The 17,741-nt window shown below is 35.6% G+C and overlaps 1 protein-coding gene across 2 annotated transcripts in view; it reads left to right on the forward strand.

Moving 5' to 3' along the window:
• LOC123681034 (lipase 1-like) overlaps positions 1 to 17,519 on the forward strand; it is a 33,139-nt gene extending 15,620 nt beyond the window's left edge. For both annotated transcript variants that reach the window (XM_045619198.1, XM_045619199.1), the window contains exons 2-7: positions 1,492 to 1,678; positions 1,844 to 1,958; positions 7,844 to 8,096; positions 16,458 to 16,610; positions 17,040 to 17,270; positions 17,332 to 17,519. In XM_045619198.1, coding sequence (XP_045475154.1) covers positions 1,492 to 1,678; positions 1,844 to 1,958; positions 7,844 to 8,096; positions 16,458 to 16,610; positions 17,040 to 17,270; positions 17,332 to 17,514 — 1,122 coding nt within the window. In that variant the 3' untranslated portion in view covers positions 17,515 to 17,519. The remainder of the gene's footprint in view (positions 1 to 1,491; positions 1,679 to 1,843; positions 1,959 to 7,843; positions 8,097 to 16,457; positions 16,611 to 17,039; positions 17,271 to 17,331) is intronic.
• Positions 17,520 to 17,741: the final 222 nt, after the last annotated feature.

Here is a 17,741-nt window from a genome sequence, read left to right on the forward strand (position 1 = left end):
AATTTTCTGGATACATCCAGCAACATTCAAGTTTAGAACTTGTAGAGCATATCCGATGAATATTTTCGAACAGGCTTGACCTTCTCTCTTTGCCCTATAAAAGTGATCTCACATTATGATGGGAAAATTCCAGGCTAACCTGTCCTTTATTTATGATTAATTTGAAACAGATTCATGTAAATTGACAATAAATATAACGGGTGTTTTTTTTTCGAGGTATATAACTGTCAAGCTGTCAAGTGATTTATTCTTAGTTTGGTTTGGCAATTCATCATGAATAGACTCACGCCTGATCAACGCTTGCTAATAGTGCAATTTTATTTCGAAAATAATGGTTCTGTACGGAATACGTATCGCGCACTACGTCGATTTTATTTTATTTAGCGATGAAGCGCACTTCTGGTTGAATGGCTACGTTAATAAACAAAACTGCCGCAGTGGAGTGAAGCTAATCCTCAAGTGTATGTCGAAACACCTTTACATTCAGAAAAACTGACTGTTTGGTGCGCTTTATGGGCTGGTGGAATCATTGGTCCGTACTACTTCAAAAACGATGATGGCCAGAACGTTACAGTCAATGGTGATCGTTATAGAGCCATGATTACTAACTTTTTCATTCCTGGATTGAACAACCATGATGTCCAGGAGCTGTGGCAAGACGGCGCAACATATCACACAGCTCGTGCCACAATCGATTTATTGGAAGACACGTTTGGTGACCGCCTAATTTCACGTTTCGGACCTGTGAATTAGCCTACAAGACCTTGTGATTTAACACCGCAGACTACTTTCTGTGGGGCTATGTAAAGTCTTTGGTCTATCCGGGTAAGCCACAAACCCTTGACCATTTGAAAGACAACATTCGCCGTGTTATTGCCGATATACGGCCACAAATGTTGTAAAAAGTCATCGAAAATTGGACGTCCAGATTAGGATTTCAGGGAAGATCTATAAGATACATATTATTCTTTAAACTCGTGTCATATACTTTTTATTTCATACCAGTTTGTTATTTTAATATTTTGATGATATCATTGCTTCATTACCAATTATTTGAGTGGGTGTACTTATTGATAACTCAATATTAAATAATGAGTCATTTAAAGTCTGGAGCTAAAACTTTTGTATCTTCAGATATTTTCATCATTCGTGACGTTAAGATTGACAATAATACCAATGGTAAACATATATCGCTGTATCATAGACGACAATGTTGAGGCTCTCGTCTTACCACAACCTACTGAACACATGACATAAAAAATGACAACAAATAATACAAAGTATTTTTACAATTTTAAATGGGTTAATTCTTATTGGAAAACCCAATATTATTCAAAGATTTGATACTTACCATCATAACTGTCAATATTGTCTATCGAAACATAGCCTTACCCACTATACTCTGCACTCTCTTCAGCTCATATTAATGATTTCATTTAGACCATAATGATGAATATCCTACAAGTTCTCATCACTTTTTTTTGGTTTCAGGAATCGATAGCTAGAAGATATGGATTCAAGCTAGAAGTCCACGAAGTGACCACCTCAGATGGTTACATTTTGAGCTTGTACAGGGTGGTACCTTGCAATGGAACAATAGGAGACACACCTGTCTTGTTACAGCACGGTATATGCAACAATGGCGCATTCTGGATGTTAGATGGAAAAAAATCCATACGTATGTAAAATTATACGCTTTCATAATTACTCACGTGATTTTAGCATCCAGACGCAAGAAAGCACATTGTTCGAATCATTCTCCGACTATACCATCATCATTTCATGAGACCAGCTCAGTTCATCTTCTAAACATAGAATACCACAATTTTGCATGACATTACAGCATTCTACCTAGTCAGTGTTGGATTTGACGTCTGGTTGTCCAATGCAAGAGGTACCGAGGTCTCTATGAGGCACGTTAATATGACAGCTGCTGATCCTAAATTTTGGGACTTTAGGTAAGTTTCCTCTTTATTTTTTTGCCAAAATGATTTTTCCAGATCTGAACTAGGTCGGATTAATTGCAACGGAAGTATTGGATATATCTGTTCAATATTTTCTTTATTTTGTTATGGTTCGTAGAACGCTATCGACAAGAAATTTTGCACGTAGTTTTAAATTATTATTATTCTAAATACACACGCCAAATCTCATACCCATCTGTTGTCAGAAATATTCATTGTAATGTGATCAATTTGAAATTCATTTACAGTAATTGTTGATAATATTTTTCAATTGTTGAGTGAATATCCTTCCACAGCTCATTTTAAACCTGTTTACTGTTTTATTTGTTTCATGTTAATTTTTTTATTTTAATGCTATGTTTTGAACTGATCATGCCGTAGAACATTCTTGAATCTATTTGTGAAAAGTGTTATTCCATTTTGTTTTAACCCTTTTTTATTGTTCTGATGAAATGATCGGCTTGAAATTTCTAAGGAAGCTAGAGATTGTTATTACAAATCAACAATGGAAATCTCAACGTCGTTGGTTTCGAGATCAAGAAAATATTGGGATATTGGGTAATTTTCTTTTCGATACTCTTCTCAAAGGTTTTGTTACCAACATTGAATTTCCTACTACGCTATTGTTGTCATTCCACATTCAAGTGCAAATATTCATCCCGTTCGAAACTACTGTTTTGATATTGTCAGGAGAACAAAATTTTGAGTAGCCATTTTACATATATATGTAAAATCAAACCCATTCAAAATCTGAAGCTACCCTGCAAATTTCAAGTTTCAAAATCTTTCAGAATGGAAGTTATTGTGTAATAGGCCGGACGAACAGAATCGAATTCATTTACGGATTCCTCATCAGTGTGTTGAACCTTATTGTTAAAATTCCCGGAACAACATTTGAAAAACGCAGACATTGTGACGAAATATTGAAGCGATTAGTTCAGAGAACAGTCTCTAAAAAACACCTATATAACGTGAATATTATAAATTTGGTTATATATACAGTGGTTTCAACAATTAAAATATTGAAGATATGTCGAATAATGTGGATATGAACAAGATTTGAATAAAACCTTGACAAGAAAAAAATAATCAATTAACAATATCGTTCACTCCAATATTCGGCCGAGAAAGTTCAAGGTTTTTGACTTGAAACCAGTATGAAAGCTCGAAACAAGGGATTCTCTAAGCAATTATAGACCCATTTCGCTAATAACCTCATTCAAGAACATTATTGTTATGTGAAGAGAATACATGAATATTTAAGCGAAAATCAGATGAGTTCATAGGTTCATTCAGTGTGTATTTCGAGATTGGGTCTAATTCTGATATTTTTTCAACTTGTGTGATACAGTTCATTCATTGATAATGTGCACCATGATATATGGCCACAATATAAGTTCCTATATACTATTTTTATTATTATTTTTTGAACTGTGGCTCGATAAGCCTTCCTGGAACTACGACCTTGTAGATCTTTTTTTCGTTCTCTACCCTACTCCTTCATGGAAACCCAAGGAGGTCATCACCCATATAATAGATAATATTGGAGTCTTAAATTTAATTTTTACAATATTGTGAGGTTCTGCCTCACAATTTAAATGAAAAGATTGCTTCTATTTGTCATCAATTCGTAATTTCTGACCCAATATGATTCCAATGAAATTATCAGGATTACGATTCAAACATTCTGACCGGAGCTTACAGTTGTATCCAGTTGCAGTATAAACGTTATTGGTTCACATCGCACAAAATTGAACATATACATCGAACAAAAGGACCAAAATTCTCCGCACCGACAAATTCTAAAACGCCATCCAGACAGTCAAAATAGTCATTGAAGGATATCATCCAGGGCCCCCGCAAGGGTCATCAACGCCCGCGTGCCGAAAATATTTTGGCGCCCCTTAAGGGGGGAAAGTGGAGAAAAACGTCGCAGGATAATCGGCAAAAAATGTTTCAGTTTTTGTTAGGAATTTATTTGTAGAAGGGTTAAAAAAACTATCAGCAACCTTTATTGAATGCCTTAAGAACTTTATGCTGTCAGTTGTTGCATAATACATTTTTTAAATGTTTCATTATTTTATTCAAGCATTCGATCAAAACCGCATTTTATTTTAATTTTGTAATGAAACTGCAGAGTTTTCAAAACCTGAGCTTTATTCTTCTTTAATTTATTCATAATATTATATTAAAATATTAATATTAATAATTATTAAATATTATTCCATACTCCCAGCCATCTTCTCCCTTTGTTGAAGTCTAGCTTTTTTTTGCTCTCGAAATTTTGCATCAGAAGGTCGTTTTCTCTTGTATGGCTCCTAGAATTTAAGAAAAACTTGATCCAAAATTGGTAAGGACATTCACCCATGATTTACTTTGCGCCATCCCTTTGAGAATAACCCGTATGTTTTCATTTTTATGAATTTAAACCTTAAATCCGAGCCTTTAAACCTAAACGGAGTTAATATTAATAATAATAATAAGTTAAGACCGATCTGAAGCACATACCCTGTTCCTGTTATAATAATTAATTTTTGGCAAAGGTGAAATGTTCGGCTACGAACATCAAATAAATAATACAGATCCAGGGTGCATATTAAAAAAAAATTAAGTATAATATGATGGTGGCCCCAGGTAACAAATTCAAAATATCAAAGTCGATTCAATTTTTTCACGATTACAAACAATACTTCCCTATTTGAAGCAAATAAAAATAATATTATAGTATATAGGTATGGGATAATTTAGGATGTGCACCATTTTAAACAGAAAAAAAAATATCGAATTTTATAGACCAATAGAAATGCTAATACTGTATGTGGATAGGTACCTACTTACCATTTCATAAAATTTGATTCAATCACAACAAGAAACAGTTAAACAAACCACAATTACACAAAATACAAATCTTTTTAATTATCTGAGTATTTTAATTTTTTGCGTCTTGACCTCAACCCCTAAACGTTTCGAAACAAAATAACTATTCTTTGGATAGGTTTCTGCTGTTATAGCATAGCAAGCAGATTTTGGTAGTTTCAGAAATTCTCTGTAACCTGTAGTATTTTTCCTACAGATGGTGGCGAAAGTTTTAGTAATTCCCATGGCTAAAAGCTATTGCCTCGGTATTTATGATTGTTTATGTGTACTATATGCGTTTTAGTGATGATCGAAGAAATGGTGCCCGCCGTCCGGTGCAGGTGGTCCATAAAAAAATCCCGTACCGACAAAGGGATGATTGTTTATGATTTGTTTACTCGAAAAGAATCGTATATTTGCAATCTGTGGCCGAGGTTATTTTATGGGGATTGCGACGTTCGGGTTCGGGAACTTGTTTGGATGTGTAAAAGATGTCTTTGCACGTTGAAAATTGTTGAAAAAATAAAAAAAAAACTTTTTCAAAAACCTTTGGTCTTTCGGTTTTTCATGCGGTCTATAAGGGATTTTGGCGCCCCCTTAGAGTGGCGCCCGCGTGCGGTGCACGCGTTGAACGCGCGGTTGCGGGGGCCCTGATATCATCAATCTCAATAACGCATTCTATTCATAATTCTAGTACAGTAGTAGTTTATGAATAAATACTGCTTGTATACTAACTGACAAAGAAACTGCAACACCCACAAAAAGCTGTTTGAATTTTAATTTTTTTTTTTGGTAAGGAGTAAGTGATTGCATTTGGAAAAAAAAATCGTGATGGTTTTTCCATGTAGACAGTTTTCGTTACTCGAATATCGTAGTCGTTTTTTGCATGTTTTTTAAATTTAACAACAAACCAGCTGTTCGAGGAGATCCAAAGTCGATGTTTAGTTGTTAAAATACCTAGAGAACGCGTGTACCTACGCGGCATTTATAGCACGCTAAGTGAATTTGAAAGAGGTCGAATTATTGGTGTACGGGAGGCGGGGTTGTCATTTCGAGGAATCGCTAACCGTACGAACTGTATTCCAACTACTGTTATGAGATGTTGTCAAGCGTGGTTTGATAATGCCCAAAATCGAAGAAGAGTAGGAGGCACCGGACGTCGAAGGGGCACAAATGAAGTTCAAGATCGACGTCTAAGACTTCGATGGCCATTAAAGCCCGATTTGCGACCACTCGATCTTTGGCTGATGAGTGGTTAGGAGAGCAAGGCAATCCTGCAACTATAACTGTCCGAATGGTTTACCGCCGGATAAGGTCTTTTGGACTGCAGCATTATCGACCCCATCTTGTGTTACCTCTGACGGTTGAGCATCGCCGGCAAGGATTACAGTGGTGCAGAGAACGTCAACATTGGAATGTGGAATGGCATCAGGTCGTCTTTTCTGATGAATATCGATTCTTCCTGGGTGCACATGATGGCCGATGAAGGGTTAGACGACGTCGGGGAGAAAGAAGTTAACCTCCGTTTGATGTTATAGTATGGGGTGCTATTGCGCATGCAAATAGGTCACCTTAATTCTTTAATCGAGGTAACTGACAGTGCTGCTTTACCTTCAAGAAATAATGGAGCCATATGTTCTCCTTCACCTCAACCGGCTCGAGAATCCAATATTTCAGCAAGATAATGCCCGACCTCATGTTGCCAGAGTTGATTTGAACTTTTTCAAAGCGACCCAAGTGAAACTTTTGCCATGGCCTTCCAAATCCCCCGATTCTTCGCCCATAGAGCTTGCTTGGGACATCATGGGTAGAAGGCTTGGACATTTACCCCAGCTTCCACGGACTTTGGCGACTCGGAGACATGAAGTACAGGTAGCTTGGGATAGCATCCCTCAAGAAGTAATAGACCATCTTATTGCATCAATACCGAGACGTGTTGGGGAGTGTATAGATAATCACGGTGGACAAATCAAAAATTAACAAATTTATTGAAAAAATTGCAAACCTTCCTTCTTCATCTCCAAATTTCAATCATTCACTCCTTGCTATGCTATCCATGTTTTACCAAAAAAAAAAAAATTTGAATTTAAACAGCTTCTTCTGGGTGTTAATTAATCATGATCAATCATCATTTCAATCCACTTTTTTTTTCTAAATTTAATTATTCTTCAGTTGGCAAATGACTGGAGCACTTTCTACTATTGATGGTGACTAAATAATGAAAGCCTAAGATCTATAAGAGCTTCACAATTATTATGCGTTCATCATCTCTCTAAGAAAATTCTCACGTTGAAGAGGTATTGTAACTTTATGAGCGTGATTTCAACAACAATAACGATTTGACGCATATAGTGGATTTGCCTGGAACATTGAATAGAAAAAAATATGGAGTAGTTTTTCCTTTTTGTTTCCCCAAGTCAGTCCAGTATTCTTCCAATAAATTTCAACGTTTTTTGTCATGGAACTAGTATGGCAGAGGGAAACTAGAGATTCTCCAAGCATCTATTTCACTAATAACCTCGTTCACTAACATTATTGTTTTTATAACTGATTATTGTTTTTTTTAAACAAATTTTAACCATATAATATTTATGTTAACACAATGAGATGACAGATGGTATTGCTTTTACTGAATCAACAACCAGTATAAATTACACACACGCCAATACCACTAATATAAACTAACAGCTCCTTTCAATATGTATGCATTCAAACCTCAATTTTCACCAATTCAAACACTATTCTAAATTCATCAGTATCTTCTCGTTTCAACGAATAAAATCATCAGGAATCCCATTCGAACGTTGTGACTAAAGCTTGCAATTATGTACAGTTACAGCGGAAACTATATTGGTCCATATAACACAAATCCGAACAGACACATCGGAAATATCGGACCAAATTCTCCTGGCGATCTCATATTCTGCATCGACAAATTCTGATACGCCATCACGTCAGTCGAAATAGTCCAATATCCTATCGGACGATGTCATCAATCGCAATAACGCATTCTATTCTTGCAGTTTCCACGAGATAGCCGTATTCGACATACCAGCGCTGTTGGATTACATAAGGAAGAAAACTGGCGGAAAGAGAAAAGTGAATTTTATGGGTCATTCCATGGGAGGCACCATCCAATTCGTGTATTCTTCCATGCTCCCGGACCACGCCAAGGAGAATGTTGAAGCCATTGTCTCTTTGGCTCCTGTCGTGTATACAAAGTATTTAAAGAGCGAGGTGCCTAGGATTTTGTCTGATTATACTGGATTTATCTTGGTACGTATGAAATTACCTCTTGACCGTCTCATAAAATGATCTGCAAGTGTTGTAAAGGGTGTTTTTTTTTAGAGCTATAGAACTTCAAATTGCAATAAAACAACGATGGATTATTCGATTGACATGAATTGTATTTATCCGCAAAATAATCTTATGGCATTACATTTTAAATATGATTTCTGGCATATGACCGCCACGGCTGGCTCGGATGTAGTCCAATCTGGACGTCTAATTTTCGATGACTTTTTCCAACATTTGTGGCCGTATATCGGCAATAACACGGCGAATGTTGTCTTCCAAATGGTCAAGGGTTTGTGGCTTATCCGCATAGACCGATGACTTTACATAGCCCCACAGAAAGTAGTCTAGCGGTGTTAAATCACAAGATCTTGGAGGCCAATTCACAGGTCCAAAACGTGAAATTAGGCGATCACCAAACGTGTCTTTCAATAAATCGATTGTGGCACGAGCTGTGTGACATGTTGCGCCGTCTTGTTGGAACCACAGTTTCTGGACATCATGATTGTTCAATTCAGGGATGAAAAAGTTAGTAATCATGGCTCTGTACCGATCACCATTGACTTTAACCTTCTGGCCATCATCGTTCTTGGAGAAGTACGGACCAATGATTCCACCCGCCTCTAAAGCGCACCAAACAGTCAGTTTTTCTGGACGTAACGGTGTTTCGAAATACACTTGAGGATTAGCTTCACTCCAAATGCGGCAGTTTTGTTTGTTGACGTAGCCATTTAACCAGAAGTGCGCTTCATCGCTAAACAAACTAAAATGGATGTAGTGCGCGATACGTATTCCGCACAGAACCATTATTTTAGAAAAAAAATTGCACTATTCGAAAGCGTTGTTCAGGCGTGAGTCTATTCATGATGAATTGCTAAACCAAACTGAGAATAAATCACTTGACAGCTGTTAAATCGGTCACCATCTTGAACAGTAATGCCAACTTAAAGTTATATACCTCGAAAAAAAACACCCGTTATTTCTTTCTCTATTTCGAAATCGTGATGAATTCATCGCAGTACTGAGAACAGTGCTGTAATGAACTCCTTACTGTTTTGTTTTCAGGTTTATTTGTCGTTTTGGGGTTGTCTGCACTGACTTCCGATCCTATCAAGTTTCAACAGACGTCAATTGCCAATCATTTAGTCAGACGTAATTCACGAATTCAATGTAATTATAAGTTATTTCAAAATTCGAAAAGTACGATTCAAATTCAAATTCCGTTATCTTTCAATTTTCGTAACAGTCGCACCAAGTGCAGAGATAAAATACCAAAGTCACAAGGATGTTTAATCTGAATTTTTCATAGAATTTCAACAATATTTCACAAAACTTGACTGAAGTGAAGAAAATATCGTCAACTACTCGTTGCAGAAGGCAATTCCAACCACTCATGCTTCGTCGCTCGTTTTAGAATTTCGCATTCGTGTTGGAATAGAATCCCATTCTGCAACTTGTTTCAGAATATATTATTCTATTTCTGATTATAATGCTGCACAAAAGTTAACAAAGTTCAGAAAATCTTGTGACCGTTTCTACCAAATGATCATTTGTAAAAACTAAAATGTTTACTTACTTATATCTGAATGTTTTTTTGCTCCTCGTTTGATTTTTGCGAAAAGTGATTACAAAGCTTTCTTCACCTTGGGTATAGGATTTACTCGAAATTGTCTATTTTCTTAGGTACTAATGAGCGGTCAACGGAGTAAACTTGAAATTGCTTAATATAATTGTTTACACGTCTTTAAGACACACCGATCTCAGACTATTGTCCTTAGATATCGAGAAACTGGAAACGCCACAAAAAGACCAAGTGGAAGTCCAAGATCTACCACTCATTCACAAGATCGGTTTCTGACTCTGTCTACAAGTAGGTAGCCTTTAAGTACTCTCTGTCGAATCATGCAACAACAGTTTTTGAACGCGTCTGGTATTTTGGTTTCGATTGAAACAGTTCGTCGAAGACTTCGAAGCATTAATCTACATTCTCGACGACTTCTGAGAAGTATTCCATCAACTCAAAATCATATGCGACTGCGATTGGAATGGGCAAATGAGCAAGTGAATTTTGTATTACATATATTGAAAATAAATTCTCAACAGAAACTGTGAAACTCATAAAGAAATGATCGGAAAAAAGATTTAGATGAGTGAGTAAACATTTAGATTTCCCATATTTAAAAAAAAATGATGAAAAAAAAACTTTTGGTCCCAAAATGTCTGAACTTCCATAACCTTTGCGGAGCAGTATATTTTAATTACCATAATATCAATAAATAGTTCAACAAATAACCAGTCAACCATACATTGAGAATGATACTGATGATTAATAGTGTATTATAATATATTGAATAAAGTTTGATTTGATTTGAATAATCTGAATGTTGAGCGTGAAATTTAGTCTAGATACAAAGAAAAAATAAAATGAAAATGAACTAACTACGCAGCCTCATGAAGATGATAAATGAAGAAATCAATTTCTTCGTTTTATATTTTAATTACACGATTGGTTCGACTGTGTTTCTCACTTGATTCATTCAGCAATCTATTATATAGATTTGAGGAATGACTATTTATTATCTTTCATGAATATTCAATTGGCGAACAGCAGAAATACATCAACACAACACAAATTTATCCTAGGATCTAACCATTTATCGATAACACCAAAAGTCCTTCAGGGATTATAAAAAAAGGTATACTGACTATTAATTTATTGGTACAAAGTTGAACTATTGAATATTCCGTTCCGTAGGTATACAATTGATATTTTACTAGTAGATATTCAGTAGAGTTGACTGAGTTGAGAAATCTTATACTTTTAAAATTGTTACTTGAAAATTATACTGCCAGCCCTAGTTAAAAACATGAAATGCGAAGCATTTTGAAAATTATTCATTCAAGGCACAACATACCTAGACCAAAAATGAAGACTACTCACTAGGCTATCCGATAGATGCAAAAAATTCAGGGCATACCATTTGAAAAAATGGACATATTGACATTTTTTAAAAATGATTTTTCAGAAATTGCAGTATCTCTCGGACCATCTCTAGACTGATCCGTAAATTTGCAGATGACTTGAACACTCTTCCGGAATTCAATAAAAATAAATCGCACAGTTATCTCGAATAGTTTCCAAGATATTATCATTAGTTGGAACCAATAGTATTAGTGAGTATGAAATTTTTCGAAATAAGTGCCCACGTCAAAAAGTACTACAAATAAATGATGACAAGTGGGGTATTTCAAAGTCCATGGAGATTATGAGTATGATATAAAAATCCGGCTTTACCATTAAAAAAAAGAATGGTATCGTGTTTCCCCCCCTCTTTCGGACCTGCAGAGTCAAAAATAATTAAAGCTTATACGCTGAGTGCTGTCCATTTCTTCAAACTTTGAAACATTCTCCTAGCCCAAAAGTCACAGGACTTATCAACCGATCGAGTACTATTGACTCACCCTGTATATTCATGAAAAAACAGACCAATAATTCAACTACTGCGTGATTCCTGTTTCATATCACCCAAAATCTCAACTCTATCGATTCATGGTAACGGAAATATTTGTTGATTTTTTTACATATTCTGGAATGCACCTGGTTAAGCGATCAACATGAAATTTAGCATGAGGCTTGAAATTGTCGATCTACGTCCAACAAATTCAACTGCTGCATTTGGGATCTGAACCCTTTAAATTGCAAGTTTTTGTGTCATTTCAATGGTGAGCAAATTGCTTTACAAAGTAGATGAATTCAGCATCGATCAGTTATTACAAACATTTCAGAATTCATTCAAATCAATTGGAAAGCTTTGCACGGTTGATATTCTGTATAAGAAAAGAAAGAAACAAAAATAAATTTTGCCCGAATAATTTCAGAGGTGAATCCCCACAAATAAAGATGGAAATCGAAATTATTCACTTTTCAATAAATTCCATCGATTTTCCATGACAGTAAAAGTATTTTCCACTCCTACAAACTCGAAAAACTGAAATGAATTCCATTCGTTTTTATTATTCGACATAAAAATCATGAAATATCAACCAGATGCCTATCAGCGACATAAGATCCGCCCAGACAAGTGAAAAACCAATTTCCCACTCGGAATCGAAATGAGAGTGGAGGAAAAGAAGTTCTACTCTCATTTCTGAGAAATGCAATCATTTTTCTGGGCAGGGTCTTAACTCAGACTAGAAATATTACATTGACAATTTAACAGTTCAATAACTTCGATACGGTTAGGATTGTAATATCCGATATGTAAGCAACGAGCGCCGTACTCGTTCTACTGTACCAGATGGGGTGCATCCATCTTCCAAACTGACCGGAAGTTTTGTAAAGTTCAGATTTATCCCCTACTTTCCGGAAGTGGAACGATTGCAGGTTGGATTTGACGCCTTTGAATTTACAACTTCATTGCAAGTGGAGTTTCATTATATTGTTGGGAAAATTTTATCTTTTATTTGATCCCTTTTGTATTCCAATCTATACAGGATGTCTATTCAGAATAGTGAATAGAAACAGCATTTTATTTTTGAGAAAAGGAAAATTGTATTTCAGAAGTGATCAATTCAATTTCATATAATGTAATATGTAATTCAGAACAATATTGAATGTGAGGTAGCAGTAGAATATGCAATATGGATGTTAAATAGTAATGGTTACTGGGGTATTGTGGTATTGAAGGAAACGAAAAAGCCGATGAAATCCCAAAAGAACATCGAGGTAATCACCTGTTGGTCTGGAGGTTTCTGTGGGTCTGGAAAAAACCAATATAAGTCCAACAATGGGAATTGAACACTCTTTGTTTGACTGAGGCAAAGAAATTTGTGGTGCTTTTCCGACTTATACCAGGAAGCTCTTGAAGCTACCATGAGCTGAGTTTTGGGCAGATGAGCAGATGAAATTTGCTGGCTCTGTGGAAAGAAGAAGAAACAGCCGAACACATAGTGTACAAATGTTCGGGACTGTCTAGCCTAAGAACCACTAAAATGGAAAAGTCAATTCTGGATACTTGAGTGCCTAGTTGTCAAGGCTTATAAGGGTGTCGTCGGTTTCGTTAACCGTATCGACGGTCTCTCTGGGTTTGTACGAATAGGTAGGACTAAGAACATAAGATCAATTTGGTAGCAGTTCCCAGAAGGCTAACAGAGTCGCAACATACCGGCTGAATCCTGCTTCTGAGCTAAGATACTTGTTGGATAGTTTGCCTTTCAAGAATGATGTTATTATATTCTTTTGCTTTCAGTTTCTGAAAATATAACAAATTAATAAGAGACTCATAAAAATAAAACTGCAGAGCATTTTATTTCCGAAGTTGGAATATCATATGTATAAACAAAATGTAGCAGTGTTCTTGAATGAATAAGTTCGTTTTGAATATATTGACTATTATGGAGTATTATATATTTCTATGAAGATTATGTATTCAGTATTGTATTTAATCATTGCAAATATACCAAATTTGTCGTTAAAATCCATCTAATATTTAATATTCATTTCCTTCAAAATATCTAGGTCTCTTTTATTGACCGCTTGCAAAAGCCATTAGTGTTGACTATTCGCAATTTTCATGAAAGGTTAATTTAGGAATCCCTACTTTCTTCAAATCCTTTTCTACAAAACGCTTGGGGAAACCTCTCCAGCGCGCAAATAAGAAAGGAATTGTTATTTGTTTTACTAGACAGCAAACTATTAGATTGACTGCCGCAGCTGATAGTTCAGATTATAGGAATTCAGCCAATACAGTCAATCTTCTTTGCTGCTGATTCAAACATATGATTTTTTCTTCGATAGTTTTGAAAATTTTCCGCCGAATATCCCTCTAGCATTGACAAATGCCCCATATTTTATACTCAGACTCGTATCTTGGTAACAGCCCGAATCAGAAGGCTGAGTTTTTTCGATTGTCCTGAAATATTACTTTTGATAATTTAATATGATACAAATTTCTCCATGAAAATTCGATCAACCATAAGCTTCTACCAATAGCGAAATCAACGGAATGATCAAATTAATTCATCGTAGCAAGCACCTATTTCTTTCCAATCTTTATTAATGCTCCTATCAGATTTCAATCCTGTGACGCGTGTACGCATCAGATCACATCCCAAATTGTCATTTACGGGGATCAAGGACGATGAACTTTGTGCCTGATTGAAGGGGAGCTTTCCCGTTACTAGCACAAAGAATCCCCGTGACACACTTCGAACGATGTGTGTTATTCTGGATACCATTCTGATTAACAGCCACCAGGCTTTGATTGATTCGAAGCAATATAACTTTCCCTCTATTCCTCTATTCATTTGAGTCGATTTATTCTGGAAAGGTTTCTATTTGAATGTGGAACAAATCTGTACTTTCAGTCAACAGCTTCTGAGTAGTAAAAGAATGGAGGAGTTAGAATGTTCGATACATCAAATTCTTTCCTCCAGTAACATTTAAAATGGTAGACTCACAAAATGTGACTTTTTCGACTTTATTCTTTGGCAAGATGGTGGTTACATTTTCAATGCATGCCGACCATGCTGTGGTAACAACTGGTGTAAATAAAGGTTTATACAGATTATACAGAGGGTGTATCTTTGAAATACGTGAGATATATTGATTATTGAAGAATATTATTAGCCAGAAATATTACACAGGGTGATTCCAAATTAGACGGAAACATTGAAGGAGATGTTACTAACAGGCCAATTAAAAAGTTTCCGGTCTACCATAGTAAATCACCTTTTTTTGGCAAAATTCGATTTTATCATTCAACATAGGTAAGTTGCCTTCGAAGGCGATACAGCGATTATGCGATCTTCCAACTTTTCGATACCATTTTTTTGGTACGATTTGTTTTTTGTTTAATATAATCATTAATAATATAATAATCGTTTTTTAACGATTTCATTCTTTTAACGATCCAATAACGCTTGTAATAATCGCTGTAGATAATATGGCCCTTTTGGAGGTAATCAATGAAAATTATACCTTGCGCATCCCTGAATACTGATGCAATAACCTTGCGGGCTGATTGTTGTGTTTTTCCTCCCTTTGGATTCGGTTCATCGTGTGCAGTTCACTCAGCTGAATGTGGATTGGACTACGGAGTGAAATGATGGAGCCATGTTTCATCCATTGTCACATATCGGCGCAAAAATTCAGGTTTATTGCACTTGAAAAGCTTCAAACACTGTTCAGAATCATTAGCTCGTAGTTGATTTTGATCGATCGTGAGCTCGCGCGAAACCCATTTTTCACACAGTTTCCTCATGTACCTACAAATATTTGTGAATGATATGATGTACACGTTCAGATGATATCTTCACAATATCTGCTATCTCGATAAACTTCACTTGATGGTCATTCAAAATTATTTCAAGAACTTTTTGATTTTTTCGTCGGTGACAGCCTCTCTGAGGCGTCCACTGCGTTCGCCGTCTTCGGTGCTCATTTCACCACGTTGAAACTTGAAGCATACCAATCAATGATGGTTGATTTTCCTGGTGCAGACTCCGGAAACTCTTAATCAAGTCAAGATTTTGCTTTAACTGTATTTTTTCCCTTCAAAAAGCAATATTTTATCAACACACGAAATTCTTTTTGTCGATCTTTTTTCAAATAATAAAATTAGCTACACTCACAACGCAATATCTCATAAACCAATGGTCGGACTGCTGTCAAATTTCTTATATGAATTTGCCTGCAACTTTCGAATTTCACAATTTATGTATGACAAAATTATTTGAGAAACTTTCCAAATTCCTTCTCTATTTCCTAAATGATTTGTTAGGATGCAGACACTAGTTTTTTTCAGCAGATTTTTATTTGAAAGGGGAAATAATCAAAGAAAGGAAAATAATGAATTAAATATATTTTTATTACAATTAAACTCAAAGAATCAGTACAAAAGGTATTCATTATGTTCGAAATGACCTCCACCTTTCCTTCTACAAACACTTGCCCCTTTTCATATTTCTTCACTTGTTGGGTACTTTCCACCTCAATCCTCTCGCTGCTTCGTTTATTCAAACGGTGTTAGATCCAGACTTCTCACTGGCCACGAAAATAATCCAAAATTATAATCAACTTTGGTCAACGTAGAAAATATTGACGAAAAATGAGGTAAAGTGAAAAATATTTCAAAAATCATAAGTACTCAAATATCTCGTGAACTGCTGATTTTGATTATCACTAAATATGGCTCAAACGACAGCAAATACTAACACGGCTCCAAGGTTCACGTCTAATTTGGAAACACCCTGTTTACAGTAGTTGATACTTTTTTGAGTTCTCAGCTTAATAATGGAAGTTGATATTCTTTGAGATTTTAAAATGTTCAATATTTTTTACAGGATGAACTACATATGATTGATTTTTATGGAAGTGGCATGTACCCTCATTTGAAGAAGCTTGTCGAAAATACCTGTAAAACATATCCCACAATTTCTACATGTCAAGTTATTCTGGAAAGTCTCGTTGGAAGTAACCGGAATACTTTAGAAGCTGTAAGTTGACTCCTTATTAATTTCTTTTCTGGTTGTTGATCGAGTGAAGTCTTACCTGATATCAATGCTTGTTCGAGAAGAGGGTTTGTCAGCAAACATTTAGGGTTATTAAACACTGAGAAGTGCAGATTATGTGCGGAGGAGGGAGAAACTTCTGAATATCTGTTCATAGAATGCCCAATATACTAAGCAAACACAAAAATTCGTTTTGTAGAAGTGAGGATGTATTATCCAACTTTGAAACTGGAAAGCGAATGGTACTAACAGCTCTAATAGTCCTTTAGGTCACGATATAAATCAACCCTGTCATAATTATCAATCAGTTATCAATTCAATTAGTGAAATATATTCAACTAGTACTGAACGAACATTGCAAAATTCTGTTTTTTATAATTTTTCAATGGTTAATCTGTTCAATTATGTTCTCAGGAAACGTTGCCATTGTTCTTCAGAAGGTATCCAGCTAGTTTCTCCATAAAGACTCTTGCCCATTATGGTCAAGAACGTTCCTCCGGTGGTCGATTCCAGATGTTTGACTACGGAACCCGTGAGAATCTATTGCGTTACAACTCAGTTATACCACCAGCTTACGACCTTCAGAAGATAAAAGTTCCTGTATATATTCTTTTTGGCGAAGCTGATTTACTTTCAGTTGAAGAGGTAATCTTGAGATGTTATATTACATTTTTTTTTAACTTTGATGGTTGCTTTTTTTAAACAGGATCTCGACATCCTTTTCGCGGATTTGAAGACGGAAAAATATATGATACACTTCAGAGGAGAAAACAATGCTGAACTGTTCACCCATAATGATTTCTTATTCTCCAAAGAGTTGATAAAGTTGGATCAATACCTAGCTGAGCTTCTAGGAAATGTTTCTACAAGTGCAAATAAAAAAAGATGAAGTTTTGTGATCTTTTATTTCACATGAAAAATGAGCTTTCCGGTAAATTTCGAAGACTCTTGAAATTTTCAGACTGTTGATTCCAAAATAATGTCTGATCTGGCTAGTGAGTCATTTATATGAATATAGTTTTTTCAAAAATAGTTCTGCTTCGGACAGTGGTGGATTTATCAGTAGGCTGAAGCTTAGGGTGGAACATTTTTAGGGGCATCAGATTGGGCTTATCA

The sequence above is a fragment of the Harmonia axyridis genome, chromosome 5, assembly GCF_914767665.1.
Source record: "Harmonia axyridis chromosome 5, icHarAxyr1.1, whole genome shotgun sequence".
In the NCBI taxonomy this organism is placed as follows: Eukaryota; Metazoa; Arthropoda; class Insecta; order Coleoptera; family Coccinellidae; genus Harmonia; species Harmonia axyridis.